The sequence below is a fragment of the Symphalangus syndactylus genome, chromosome 5 (assembly GCF_028878055.3).
Source record: "Symphalangus syndactylus isolate Jambi chromosome 5, NHGRI_mSymSyn1-v2.1_pri, whole genome shotgun sequence".
Taxonomy (NCBI): Eukaryota; Metazoa; Chordata; class Mammalia; order Primates; family Hylobatidae; genus Symphalangus; species Symphalangus syndactylus.
In genome coordinates this window covers 122775891-122791075 of record NC_072427.2, presented here as the reverse complement: position 1 = coordinate 122791075, position 15185 = coordinate 122775891, and the positions used below count along the sequence as shown (strand labels likewise).

The 15185-nt window shown below is 38.7% G+C and overlaps 1 protein-coding gene across 9 annotated transcripts in view; it reads right to left on the bottom strand.

Moving 5' to 3' along the window:
• The window catches only part of ATP8B4 (ATPase phospholipid transporting 8B4 (putative)), a 319170-nt gene that overhangs the window by 117887 nt on the left and 186098 nt on the right, over window positions 1-15185 (bottom strand). For all 9 annotated transcript variants that reach the window (XM_055279071.2, XM_055279077.2, XM_055279072.2 and 6 more), the window contains one exon: window positions 10544-10752. In XM_055279071.2, the coding sequence (XP_055135046.2) occupies window positions 10544-10752 (209 nt within the window). The remainder of the gene's footprint in view (window positions 1-10543; window positions 10753-15185) is intronic.

Sequence of the window (15185 nt, the reverse complement as noted above, 5' to 3'; positions counted from 1 at the left end):
CATCATAATGACAGGATCAAATTCACATATAACAATATTAACCTTAAATGTAAACGGGCTAAATGCCCCAATTAAAAGACACACTGGCAAATTGCATAAAGAGTCAAGACCCATTGGTGTGCTGTATTCAGGAGGCCCATTTCATGTGCAAAGACACACATAGGCTCAAAATAAAGGGATGGAGGAATATTTACCAAACAAATGGAAAGCAAAAAAAAGCAGGGGTTGCAATCCTAGTCTCTGAAAAAACAGACTTTAAACCAACAAAGACCAAAAGAGACACGGGCATTACATAATGGTAAAGGGATCAATGCAACAAGAAGAGTTAACTATCCTAAATATATATGCATCCAATACAGGAGCACCCAGATTCATAAAGCAAGTTCTTAGAGACCTACAAACAGACTTAGGCTCCCACACAATTATAGTGGGAGACTTTAACACCTCATTGTCAATATTAGACAGATCAATGAGACAGAAAATTAACAAGGATATTCAGCACTTGAACTCAACTCTGGACCAAGCAGACCTAATAGACATCTACAGAACTCTCCACCCCAAATCAACAGAATATACATTCTTCTCAGCACCACATTGCATTTATTCTAAACCCGACCACATAATTGGAAGTAAAACACTCCTCAGCAAATGCAAAAGAATGGAAATCACAACAAACAGTCTCTCAGACAACAGTGCAATCAAAGTAGAACTCAGGGTTAAGAAACTCATTCAAAACCACACAACTACATGGAAACTGAACAACTTGCTCCTGAATGACTACTGGGTAAATAACGAAATAAAGGCAGAAATAAATAAGTTCTTTGAAACCAATGAGAACAAAGAAATGACGTACCAGAATCTCTGGGACACAGATAAAGCAGTGTTTAGAGGGAAATTTATAGCAATAAATGCCTACAGGGGAAAGATGGAAAGATCTAAAATTGACATCCTAACATCACAATTAAAATAACTAGGGAAGAAAGAGCAAACAAATTCAAAAGCTAGCAGAAGACAAGAAATAACTAAGATCAGAACAGAAGGAGATAGAGACACAAAAAACCCTTCAAAAAATCAATGAGTCCAGGAGCTGGTTTTTTGAAAAGATTAACAAAATAGACCACTAGCCGGAATAATAAAGAAGAAAAGAGAGAAGAATCAAATAGACACAATAAAAAATTATAAAGGAGATATCACCACTGATCCCACAGAAATAAAACTACCATGAGATAATACTATAAACACCTCTATGCAAATAAACTAGAAAATCTAGAAGAAATGGATACATTACTGGACACATACAACCTCCCAAGACTAAACCAGGAAGAAGTAAAATCCCTGAATAGATCAATAACAAGTTCTGAAATTGAGGCAGTAATTAATAGCCTACCAACCAAAAAAAGCCCAAGGCCAGAGAGATTCACAGCTGAAATGTACCAGAAATACAAAGAGGAGCTGGTACCATTCCTTCTGAAACTATTCCAAACAATAGAAAAGGAGAAACTCCTCCCTAACTCATTTTATCAGGCCAGCCTCATCCTGATACCAAAACTGGGAAGAGACACAACAAAAAAAGAAAATTTCAGGCCAATATCCCTGATGAACATCGATGCAAAAATCCTCAATAAAATACTGGCAAACCAAATCCAGCAGCACGTCAAAAAGCTTATCCACCACGATCAAGTTGGCTTCATCCCTGGGATGTAAGGCTGGTTCAACATATGCAAATCAATAAATATAATCCATCACATAAACAGAACCAATGATAAAAACCACATGATTATCTCAACAGATGCAGAAAAGGCCTTTGATAAAATTCAACACCCCTTCATGCTAAAAACTCTCAATAAACTAGGTATTGATGGAATGTATCTCAAAATAATAAGAGCTATTTATGACAAACACAGCCAATATCATACTGAATGGGCAAAAGCTGGAAGCATTCCCTTTGAAAACCGGCACAAGACAACGAAGCTCTCTCTCGCCACTTCTGTTCAACATAGCATTGGAAGTTCTGACCAGGGCAATCAGGCAAGAGAAAGAAATAAAGCGTATTCAGATAGGAAGAGAGGAAATCAAATTGTCTCTGTTTGCAGATGACATGATTGTATATTTAGAAAACCCCATCGTCTCAGTCCCAAATCTCCTTAAGCAGATAAGCAACTTCAGCAAAGTCTCAGGATACAAAATCAATGTGCAAAAATCACAAGCGTTCCTATACACCAATAATAGACAAACAGAGAGCCAAATGATGAGTGAACTCCCATTCACAATAGCTACAAAGAGAATAAAATACCTAGAAATACAGCAAACAAGGAATGTGAAGGACCTTTTCAACGAGAGCTACAAACCACTGTTCTAGAACATGAGAGAGGACACAAACAATGGGAAAAATCCCATGTTCATAGATAGGAAGAATCAATATTGTGAAAATGGCCATACTGCCCAAAGTAACTTACAGATTCAGTGCTATCCCCATCAAGCTACCATTGACTTTCTTCACAGAATTAGAAAAAACTACTTCAAATTTCATATGGAACCAAAAAAGAGCCCATATAGCCAAGACAATCCTAAGCAAAAAGAACAAAGCTGGAGGCATTACACTACCTGACTTCAAACTACACTACAAGGCTACAGCAACCAAAACACCATGGTACTGGTACCAAAATAGATATATAGACCAACTGGACAGAACAGAGGCCTCAGAAATAATGCTACACACCTACAACCACCTGATCTTTGACAAACCTGACAAAAACAAGCAATGGAGAAAGGATTCCCTATTTAATAAATGGTGTTGGGAAAACTGGCTAGCCATATGCAGAAAACTGAAACTGGACCCCTTCCTTACACCTTATACAAAAATTAACTCAAGATGGATTAAAAACTTAAACATAAGACCTAAAACCATAAAAACCTAGAAGAAAACCTAGGCAATGCAATTCAGGACATAAGCATAGGCAAAGACTTCATGACTAAAACACCAAAAGCAAGGGCAACAAAAGCCAAAATTGACAAATGGGACCTAATTAAACTAAAGAGCTTCTGCACAGCAAAAGAAACTATCATCAGAGTGAACAGGCAACCTACAAAATGGGAGAAAATATTTTCAATCTATCCATCTGACGAAGGACTAATAACCAGAATCAACAAGGAACTTAAACAAATTTACAAGATAAAAACAAACAACCCCATCAAAAACTGGGCAAAGGATATGAACAGACACTTCTCAAAAGAAGACATTTATGTGGCCAGCAAACATATGAAAAAAAGCTCATCATCACTGGTCATTAGAGAAATGCAAATCAAAACCACAATGAGATACCATCTCATGCCAGTTAGAATGGCAATCATTAAAAAGTCAGGAAACAACACATGCTGGAGAGGATGTGGAGAAATAGGAACACTTTTACACTGTTGGTGGGAATGTAAATTAGTTCAACCATTGTGGAAGACAGTGTGGCAATTCCTCAAGGATCTAGAACCAGAAATACCATTTGACCCAGCAATTCCATTACTGGGTATATACCAAAAGGATTACAAATCATTCTACTATAAAGACACATGCACACATATGTTTATTGCAGCACTATTCACAATAGCAAAGACTTGGAACCAACCCAAATGCTCATCAATGATAGACTGGATAAAGAAAATATGGCACATATACACCATGAAATACTATGCAGCCACAAAAAAGGATGAATTCATGTCCTTTGCAGAGACATGGATGAGGCTGGAAACCATCATTCTCAGCAAACTAACACAGCAACAGAAAATCAAACACCTGGGTGGAGCCAAGATGGCCGAATAGGAACAGCTCCGGTCTCCAGCTCCCAGCCCCAGCGACACAGAAGACGGGTGATTTCTGCATTTCTGCTTGAGGTACCGGTTTCATCTCACTAGGGAGTGCCTAACAGTGGGTTCAGGACAGTCGGTGAAGCGCACTGTGCGCGAGCCGAAGCAGGGCGAGGCATTGCCTCACTCGGGAAGCACAAGGGGTCAGGGAGTTCCCTTTCCTAGTCAAAGAAAGGGGAAACAGACGGCACCTGGAATATCGGGTCAGTCCCGTCCTAATACTGTGCTTTTCCAACGGGCCTGGAAAACGGCACACTGGGAGATTGTGTCCCGCACCTGGCTCGGAGGGTCCTATGCCCACAGAGTCTTGCTGATTGCTAGCACAGCAGTCTGAGATCACCCTGCAAGGCGGCAACGAGGCTGGGGGAGGGGCGCCCACCATTGCCCAGGCTTGCTTAGGTAAACAAAGCAGCCAGGAAGCTCGAACTGGGTGGAGCCCACCACAGCTCAAGGAGGCCTGCCTGCCTCTGTAGGCTCCACCTCTGGGGGCAGGGCACAGACAACCAAAAACTCAGCGAGAACCTCCACAGCCTTAAATGTCCCTGTCTGACTGACAGCTTTGAAGAGAGTAGTGGTTCTCCCAGCACGCAGCTGGAGATCTGAGAACGGACAGACTGCCTCCTAAAGTGGGTCCCTCACCCCTGAGCAGCCTAACTGGGAGGCACCCCCCAGTAGGGACAGACTGACACCTCATTCAACCGGGTACTCCTCTGAGACAAAACTTTCAGAGGAACTATCAGACAGCTGAATTTGTGGTCTCACGAAAATCCGCTGTTCTGCAGCCACCGCTGCTGACACCCAGCCAAACAGGGTCTGGAGTGGACCTCTAGTAAACTCCAACAGACCTGCAGCTGAGGGTCTTGTCTGGTAGAAGGAAAATTAACAAACAGAAAGGACATCCACACCAAAAACCCATCTGTACATCATCATCATCGAAGACAAAAAGTAGACAAAACCACAAAGATGGGGAAAGAACAGACCAAAAAAACTGGAAACTCTAAAAAACAGAGCACCTCTCCTCCTCCAAAGGAACGCAGTTCCTCACCAGCAACGGAACAAAGCTGGATGGAGGATGACTTTGATGAGTTGAGAGAAGAAGGCTTCAGACGATCAAACTACTCTGAGCTACGAGAGGAAATTCAAAACAATAGCAAAGAAGTTAAAAACTTTGAAAAAAAATTAGAAGAATGGATAACTAGAATAACCAATGGAGAGAAGGGCTTAAAGGAGATGATGGAGCTGAAAGCCAAGTTTCGAGAACTACGCGAAGAATGCAGAAGCCTCAGTAGCAGATGCGATCAACTGGAAGAAAGGGTATCGCTGATAGAAGATGAAATGAATGAAATGAAGAGAGAAGGGAAGTTTAGAGAAAAAAGAATAAAAAGAAATGAACAAAGCCTCCAAGAAATTTGGGACTATGTGAAAAGACCAAACCTACGTCTGATTGGTGTACCTGAAAATGATGGGGAGAATGGAACCAAGTTGGAAAACACTCTGCAAGATATTATCCAGGAGAACTTCCCCAATCTAGCAAGGCAGGCCAGCATTCAGATTCAGGAAATACAGAGAACGCCACAAAGATACTCCTCGAGAAGGGCAACTCCAAGACACATAATTGTCAGATTCACCAAAGTTGAAATGAAGGAAAAAATGTTAAGGGCAGCCAGAGAGAAAGGTCGGGTTACCCACAAAGGGAAGCCCATCAGACTAACAGCTGATCTCTCAGCAGAAACTCTACAAGCCAGAAGAGAGTGGGGGCCGATATTCAACATTCTTAAAGAAAAGAATTTTCAACCCAGAATTTCCTATCCCGCCAAACTAAGCTTCATAAGTGAAGGAGAAATAAAATACTTTACAGACAAGCAAACACTGAGTGATTTTGTCACCACCAGGCCTGCCCTAAAAGAGCTCCTGAAGGAAGCACTAAACATGGAAAGGAAAAACCGGTACCAGCCCCTGCAAAAACATGCCAAATTGTAAAGACCATCGAGGCTAGGAAGAAACTATAGCAACTAACGAGCAAAATAACCAACTAACATCATAATGACAGGATCAGATTCACACATAACAATATTCACGTTAAATGTAAATGGGCTAAATGCTCCAATCAAAAGACACAGACTGGCAAACTGGATAAGGAGTCAGGACCCATCAGTGTGCTGTATTCAGGAAACCCATCTCACGTGCAGAGACACACATAGACTCAAAATAAAGGGATGGAGGAAGATCTATCAAGCAACTGGAAAACAAAAACAGGCAGGGGTTGCAATCCTAGTCTCTGATAAAATAGACTTTAAACCAACAAAGATCAAAAGAGACAAAGAAGGCCATTACATAATGGTAAAGGGATCAATTCAACAAGAAGAGCTAACTATCCTAAATATATATGCACCCAACACAGGAGCACCCAGATTCATAAAGCAAGTCCTCAGTGACCTACAAAGGGACTTAAACTCCCACATAATAATAATGGGAGATTTTAACACCCCACTGTCAGCATTAGACAGATCAATGAGACAGAAAGTTAACAAGGATATCCAGGAATTGAACTCAGCTCTACATAAAGTGGACCTAATAGACATCTACAGAACTCTCCACCCCAAATCAACAGAATATACATTTTTTTCAGCACCACACCACACCTATTCCAAAATTGACCACATAGTTGGAAGTAAAGCTCTTCTCAGCAAATGTAAAAGAACAGAGATTATAACAAACTGTCTCTCAGACCACAGTGCAATCAAACTAGAACTCAGGATTAAGAAACTCAGTCAAAACCGCTCAACTACATGGAAACTGAACAACCTGCTCCTGAATGACTATTGGGTACATAATGAAATGAAGGCAGAAATAAAGATGTTCTTTGAAACCAACGAGAACAAAGACACAACATACCAGAATCTCTGGGACACGTTCAAAGCAGTGTGTAGAGGGAAATTTATAGCACTAAATGCCCACAAGAGAAAGCAGGAAAGATCCAAAATTGACACCCTAACATCACAATTAAAAGAACTAGAAAAGCAAGAGCAAACACATTCAAAAGATAGCAGAAGGCTAGAAATAACTAAAATCAGAGCAGAACTGAAGGAAATAGAGACACAAAAAACCCTTCAAAAAATTAATGAATCCAGGAGCTGGTTTTTTGAAAAGATCAACAAAATTGATGGACCGCTAGCAAGACTAATAAAGAAGAAAAGAGAGAAGAATCAAATAGATGCAATAAAAAACGAAAAAGGGGATATCACCACCGATCCCACAGAAATACAATCTACCATCAGAGAATACTACAAACACCGCTATGCAAATAAACTAGAAAATCTAGAAGAAATGGATAAATTCCTCGACAAATACACCCTCCCAAGACTAAACCAGGAAGAAGTTGAATCTCTGAATAGACCAATAACAGGTTCTGAAATTGTGGCAATAATCAATAGCTTACCAACCAAAAAGAGTCCAGGACCTGATGGATTCACAGCTGAATTCTACCAGAGGTACAAGGAGGAACTGGTACCATTCCTTCTGAAACTATTCCAATCGATAGAAAAAGAGGGAATCCTCCCTAACACATTTTATGAAGCCAGCATCGTCCTGATACCAAAACCTGGCAGAGACATAACCAAAAAAGAGAATTTCAGACCAATATCCTTGATGAACATTGATGCAAAAATCCTCAATAAAATACTGGCAAACCGAATCCAGCAGCACATCAAAAAGCTTATCCACCATGATCAAGTGGGCTTCATCCCTGGGATGCAAGGCTGGTTCAACATACGCAAATCAATAAATGTAATCCAGCATATAAACAGAACCAAAGACAAAAACCACATGATTATCTCAATAGATGCAGAAAAGGCCTTTGACAAAATTCAACAACCCTTCATGCTAAAAACTCTCAATAAATTAGGTATTGATGGGACGTATCTCAAAATAATAAGAGCTATCTACGACAAACCCACAGCCAATATCATACTGAATGGGCAAAAACTGGAAGCATTCCCTCTGAAAACTGGCACAAGACAGGGATGCCCTCTCTCACCCCTCCTATTCAACATAGTGCTGGAAGTTCTGGCCAGAGCAATCAGGCAGGAGAAGGAAATAAAGGGTATTCAATTAGGAAAAGAGGAAGTCAAATTGTCCCTGTTTGCAGATGACATGATTGTATATCTAGAAAACCCCATTGTCTCAGCCCAAAATCTCCTTAAGCTGATTAGCAACTTCAGCAAAGTCTCAGGATACAAAATTAATGTACAAAAATCACAAGCATTCTTGTACACCAATAACAGACAAACAGAGAGCCAAATCATGAGTGAACTCCCATTCACAATTGCTTCAAAGAGAATAAAATACCTAGGAATCCAACTTACAAGGGATGTGAAGGACCTCTTCAAGGAGAACTACAAACCACTGCTCAATGAAATAAAAGAGGATACAAACAAATGGAAGAACATTCCATGCTCATGGGTTGGAAGAATCAATATCGTGAAAATGGCCATACTGCCCAAGGTAATTTATAGATTCAATGCCATCCCCATCAAGCTACCAATGACTTTCTTCACAGAATTGGAAAAAACTACTTTAAAGTTCATATGGAACCAAAAAAGAGCCCGCATCGCCAAGTCAATCCTAAGCCAAAAGAACAAAGCTGGAGGCATCACGCTACCTGACTTTAAACTGTACTACAAGGCTACAGTAACCAAAACAGCATGGTACTGGTACCACAACAGAGACATAGATCAATGGAACAGAACAGAGGCCTCAGAAATGATGCCGCATAGCTACAACTATCTGATCTTTGACAAACCTGACAAAAACAAGAAATGGGGAAAGGATTCCCTATTTAATAAATGGTGCTGGGAAAACTGGCTAGCCATATGTAGAAAGCTGCAACTGGATCCCTTCCTTACACCTTATACAAAAATTAATTCAAGATGGATTAAAGACTTATATGTTAGACCTAAAACCATTAAAATCCTACAAGAAAACCTAGGCAATACCATTCAGGACATAGGCGTGGGCAAGGACTTCATGTCTAAAACACCAAAAGCAATGGCAACAAAAGCCAAAATCGACAAATGGGATCTCATTAAACTGAAGAGCTTCTGCACAGCAAAAGAAACTATCATCAGAGTGAACAGGCAACCTACACAATGGGAGAAAATTTTTGCAACCTACTCATCTGACAAAGGGCTAATATCCAGAATCTACAATGAACTCAAACAAATTTACAAGAAAAAAACAAACAACCCCATCAAAAAGTGGGCAGAGGACATGAACAGACACTTCTCAAAAGAAGACATTTATGCAGCCAAAAAACACATGAAGAAATGCTCCTCATCACTGGCCATCAGAGAAATGCAAATCAAAACCACAGTGAGATACCATCTCACACCAGTTAGAATGGCCATCATTAAAAAATCAGGAAACAACAGGTGCTGGAGAGGATGTGGAGAAATAGGAACACTTTTACACTGTTGGTGGGACTGTAAACTAGTTCAACCATTGTGGAAGGCAGTGTGGCGATTCCTCAGGGATCTCGAACTAGAAATACCATTTGACCCAGCCATCCCATTACTGGGTATATACCCAAAGGACTATAAATCATGCTGCTATAAAGACACATGCACACGTATGTTTATTGCGGCACTATTCACAATAGCAAAGAGTTGGAACCAACCCAAATGTCCAACAACGATAGACTGGATTAAGAAAATGTGGCACATATACACCATGGAATACTATGCAGCCATAAAAAATGATGAGTTCGTGTCCTTTGTAGGGACATGGATGAAACTGGAAACCATCATTCTCAGTAAACTATCGCAAGGACAAAAAACCAAACACCGCATGTTCTCACTCATAGGTGGGAATTGAACAATGAGAACTCATGGACACAGGAAGGGGAACATCACGCTCCGGGGACTGTTGTGAGGTGGGGGGAGGGGGGAGGGACAGCATTAGGAGATACACCTAATGCTAAATGACGAGTTAATGGGTGCAGGAAATCAACATGGCACATGGATACATATGTAACAAACCTGCACATTGTGCACATGTACCCTAAAACCCTAAAGTATAATAAAAAAATAAATAAATAAAAAAAAAATAAAAGTTGCATTTGAAAAAAAAAAAAAAAAAAATCAAACACCACATATTCTCACTTATAAGTGGGAGCTGAACAATGAGAATACATGGACACAGGGAGGGGAACGTCACACACCAGGGAGTGTTGGGATGTGGGAGGCTAGGGGAGGGATGGCATTAGGAGAAATACCTAATGTAGACGACGGGTTGATGGGTACAGCAAACCACCATGGTACATGTATACCTATGTAACAAACTTGCACATTCTGCACATGTATCCCAGAACTTAAAGTATAATAATAATAAAAAAGAATCACACAGAGCACTGAAAGGAACTTCAGAGAGTATCATATCTAACCCTCTTCTCTATCCATGAATGGCAGTAAATCCAAAGTTTCATCTAAATTACTCAACATTTATCCAGTACATATTTAGGGAGAATTTATTGTCTGCCAAGCATACCAGCATCTATATGGTAGAAGCTGATGGTGCCCATATTAATAAGAAAGCCAGCGACTGTTTTGGATTTTTAAATTTTTTTTAATGGGGTCAGTTATTCAAGAAATTGTTAACAATATCGTTAAGAGAAAGGAACTGTTTCTCTTACCATAGATTCTCCCATTAATGGAACATCTTTTAAAGGTCATGATGTTTTGAGTGAGGGTACCCGTTTTGTCGGAGAAAATGTACTCAATCTGCCCCAGTTCCTCATTGAGCGTGGTCGTTCGAGCCTCTGCAGGTATTGCTTTTCGAGAATAATACATCTTCCGGTCCCAGTTTATAAAATAACTGTGTCCTAGACGAATTACTTCCATACTGTCATCCATTAAAATGGAAGAAAAAAGAAATGCTCCATTAATTTCAGAACATACAATATTTTGCCAAAATAAGAAGTCTGCCAAAGTCTTCAGGGGTTAGAGGAAAATGTGGATGCTCTGTCCCTAGGTCCCAGTGATCTTCAGAAGCTTCTCAACAGAGTCTGTTTATAAACCTTTCCAAGTCATTTCCCACAACACCATAAAACAATAAGCCAGCTTAGGATAAAGCTTTAGGGAATGTTTCATGGTTTTCTACATTAAACAGGCCCAGTGGAGATTTTGTGTGTAGCTTATTATTTTTTGTCTCCTCCTATAAGATATGGCAGTGGTCCCCAACCTTTTGGTCAGCAGGGACCAGTTTTGTGGAAGACACTTTTCCACAGATCAGGGGAAGGGGGATGGTTTCAAGATGATTCAAGCACATTACATTTAATGTGCACTTTATTTCTATTATTACATTGCAATATATAAACTGCTGTGCAGTTCACAATAGGGTTTGCACTCCTTTGAGAATCGAATGCTGCTGCCACTGATCTGACAGGAGGCAGAGCTCAGGTCTGTGGCCTGGGAGTTAAGGAACTCTGTGGTAGGGGAAACTAATGATTATTGAAGATGTTTGTCTTACGTCTGATCTAAAGAAATGTGCTATTGAGAACCTTCTCTCCAATACACTGTTTGATGTGGCTTCACTTTGTCAAAAGAGATAGAAAATAGTATTTCCATGAAGCAGAACCAAACCATAACAAATACTGAGTGAAAACAGGATGCGTTGTCATACCACTCTTCCCATTTACCATGAAAAGAGTGTTGCATCACATTCTAATTACATTAATTATTACAATAATTATTAATATAATTCTGATTACATTCTAGTAATCATTTATGACTTCCCAGCTCCAGAAGCAGAATTTTTATGGCAAAGTGTATGAACTCTCTCAATGCTCAATGTCATACATAATGCCAAACTAATTTCCAAAAACATCATAGCAACATAAGTTTCTACCATCAGATTATTAAGAATTATCTTTCACCACATGCAAATTCAACAGGTATGTCACCACTGTTCACTGCATTTCTTATCAATGAGTTTAACGCTTTTTTCAAATGTTATTGGCCAGTGACATTTCTTCTTGGAACTATCTAATTGTATCAGCCTATTTTATTTTTCCTATTCTGATATCAGTGTATTTCTTAGTGATTTGTAATAATTCTATAGTTATTAAGTCTATTAATTCTGTCAAAAAACAATGCAAATATTTTATCCAATTTATCGTTTGTCTTTTTTTTTTTTTTTTTTTTTGAGATGGAGTTTCGCTCTTGTTGCCTAAGCTGTAGTGCAACGGCACAATCTCGGCTCGCCGCAACTTCCGCCTCCCTGGTTCAAGCAATTCTCCTGCCTCAGCCTCCTGAGTAGCTGGGATTACAGGCATGCTCTACCATGCCCAGCTAATTTCTGTATTTTTAGTAGAGAAGGGGTTTCACCAAGTTGCTCAGGCTGGTCTCGAACTACTGCCCTCAGGTGATCCACCCACCTCGGCCTCCCAAAGTGCTGGGATTATAGGTGTGAGCCACCACACCCGGACACTTGTCCTTTTTTTTTTTTTTTTTTTAGAGACAGGGTCTTGCTATGTTGCCCAGGTTGGCCTCAAATTCCTGAGCTCAAGCGATCCTCCCACCTCTGCCTCTAGAGTAGCTGGGACTGCATGCACCACCACAGCTGGCTGATTGTCTTTTCATTTTGTTTCTAGTTCTTCAATATGAGTTTTCTCTTTCTAAAGGATCAAATTTATCAAAAATTTATACTTTGTTTTTGTAGTTTTGTTTAGATATGTCTTCTCTATGCCAAGATTATATATACAGACGTCTATATTTTTCGTTTTTATTGATATTTTCCTTATTGAATTCCTTATCCCAATTGAAATTTATGATTGAAATTGAAAGTTTGATGTACACATGAGGAGCAAATTTCAAATTTTCCAAACAAGAAGATTTTACATCACCATTTGTTGAACAATCAATCCTTTCCCCATTAAGCTGGGATGCTTTCTGTGTCACAAATGAATCATTTTACTCACTAGCATCTGATTTATGGATTTCAATTTTATCCACTGATATGACACTTAATACATCTGTTGTTTTCATTATTGTAGCTTTATAATAACTGGCAATACATAGAAGAAACAAAATCACCTTTATTCTCTTCCTCTTCAAAAATTCTTAACTATAATCACCCATTTATTTTTCCTAATAGAATCAATGTATTCATCTAAGTAAACATTTGAATCAATGTATTAATTTTTCTACAAAATTTATTTGAGATTTTGATTAGGTCTATGTTAAATTCTTAATTATTTGAAAAGAACTGATATTTTATAAACTTAAATACAACTTCAAGGAGAAGGTCAAATCTTTTTAGGAACTCCATTTTTAAAAGTACGTCAATTAGTAAGGAATTTGAGTTTAGTTTAGTTTTGCTTTTTCACATAGGTTCATACCATAGTCTTATAGATTTGTTCTTGAACATCACAGTTGTCCCTTGAATCCGTGGCGGATTGGTTACAGGACTCCCAATCTGAGGATGCTCAAGTCCCTTACATAAAATGGCAGAGCATTTGCATATAGCCTATCCATAACTTTTTGTATACTTTAAGTCATCTCCAGGTTACTTATAATACCTAATACAATGTAAATGCTACGTAAATAGTTGTTATACTGTATTGTTTAGAGAATAATGACAAGAAAAAACTCTGTACATGTTCAGTACAGACACAACCATCCTTTTTTTTCCCAAATATTTTCCATCTATGGTTGGTAGAGTCCATAGATACAAAACCCATGGATACAAAGAGCAGAAGGCAAAACTTTTTATTGATAGGATAAGTTTTTAAATTGTTGCTGTCCTAAAAGAAAGCTTTTAATTTTTTTAATGTTACTTTCATAATCAGACACAACCAAATTGCCCTACTGAAAGTTTTACAGATTATTCCTATGGATTGACTAGATTTATAATCATATTATTGTCTGTGTTCTTCCTTTCTAGTAGGTTTATTTCATGTCTTATTTTATTCATGGATATTTCAGTTTCATGTCTTTGTAATTTAACAAGGATATCCAGAACAGTAGAAAATAGTTATGGTAATAGCAGGAATCATAGCTTATTTCTGATCTTAGTGGAAATTAATCCTTGGTTTTTCTCATCTGTAAAGTGAGAAAGTTGGGCTAGATGACACTCAAATCCTTTCTGGTTATAAATTCTATGCTTCAAGTTCTAAAAGTATATGACATACCTACGTTTCCCTCCCCAAAAGCGGTATGGTGCCAATTCATTTCTTAACTATTTGGATGGTAGCAGTTTTTTTCTCCCTAAAATTACACTGTGACTATGTAGAATGTGATATGATATTAAGATACATAACTCACACTGTTCGTTTATTTATATATTTTCATATATGGTTTACTCTTCTGCATCCCACCCCACCCCCACCCTCCATGTAAATTCCTTGCTAGCTGGTCTGATTCAGCTTTATTTTCCTTATTCCTTTCACTCAAAAAGCATTAGCACTTACAATGGGCAGGGGTAGTGTCTCGCCCATCAGAGGCAGTCAATCAGTGTTGAGTGTATGAATTTTAACTCTTTAGACTCTAATTTCACCAGTAGGGACATTAAGACTTAGAGAGAGAAAGTGACTAACCCAAGGTCACATCAATAATTAGCCACAGAGCCAAGACTAGAACTCAGGGATTTGGGAAAGCCAGTGCAGACCAGGCCTTAAGAATGGCATTATGAGGGTCACAATATAAATCATGAAGTTTTTTATTTATCTGAAAGTCTAGTAGCTCCCTGTAATCTTAAACCAAAGTGAATGAAACACAATTTGATTGTTCTGTGTTATAGTATAATCCAATGGAAGTATTCAAAATTCATTCAAATTCCTAGAGCTTAAGAGTCTGAACAGAAAATGGGCATCGTTTTTCTTTGGGAAAAGAGGATTCAGAAGAGTCACAGTGGAACATTCAGCTCTTTCTTTTACAAGAGCAGAGAAAAGGAGAGAAATATTCAGAGTTAACATCATCCAGCTGCTTAGTGTTTTCTGCCTGAATACTCAGAACAGAGCTTATAATTTCACCCAGTCTCGGTCAAAACAAGCAACATAGAAATGAATTCCTATTGCTTTGGAAAGAACACTCAAAAGCTAATTCCTTGGGAAAACAATGGCTGCATTTCTTAAGATTATGTATTTAAAAAAAAAAACTGTAACTGGGTACGCCTTAACACAACAGATAAACAAACTGACAACATAGAAATGTCCTACCAAAATAAGTGTCCTTTCCTCACCTGGAATTGTTAACCATTCAAAGTAAATACTGAACTTCTATCCTCAAGTGATATATGGCACTAATTTACTTTTTGTACATATTCTAAAGCCTAAT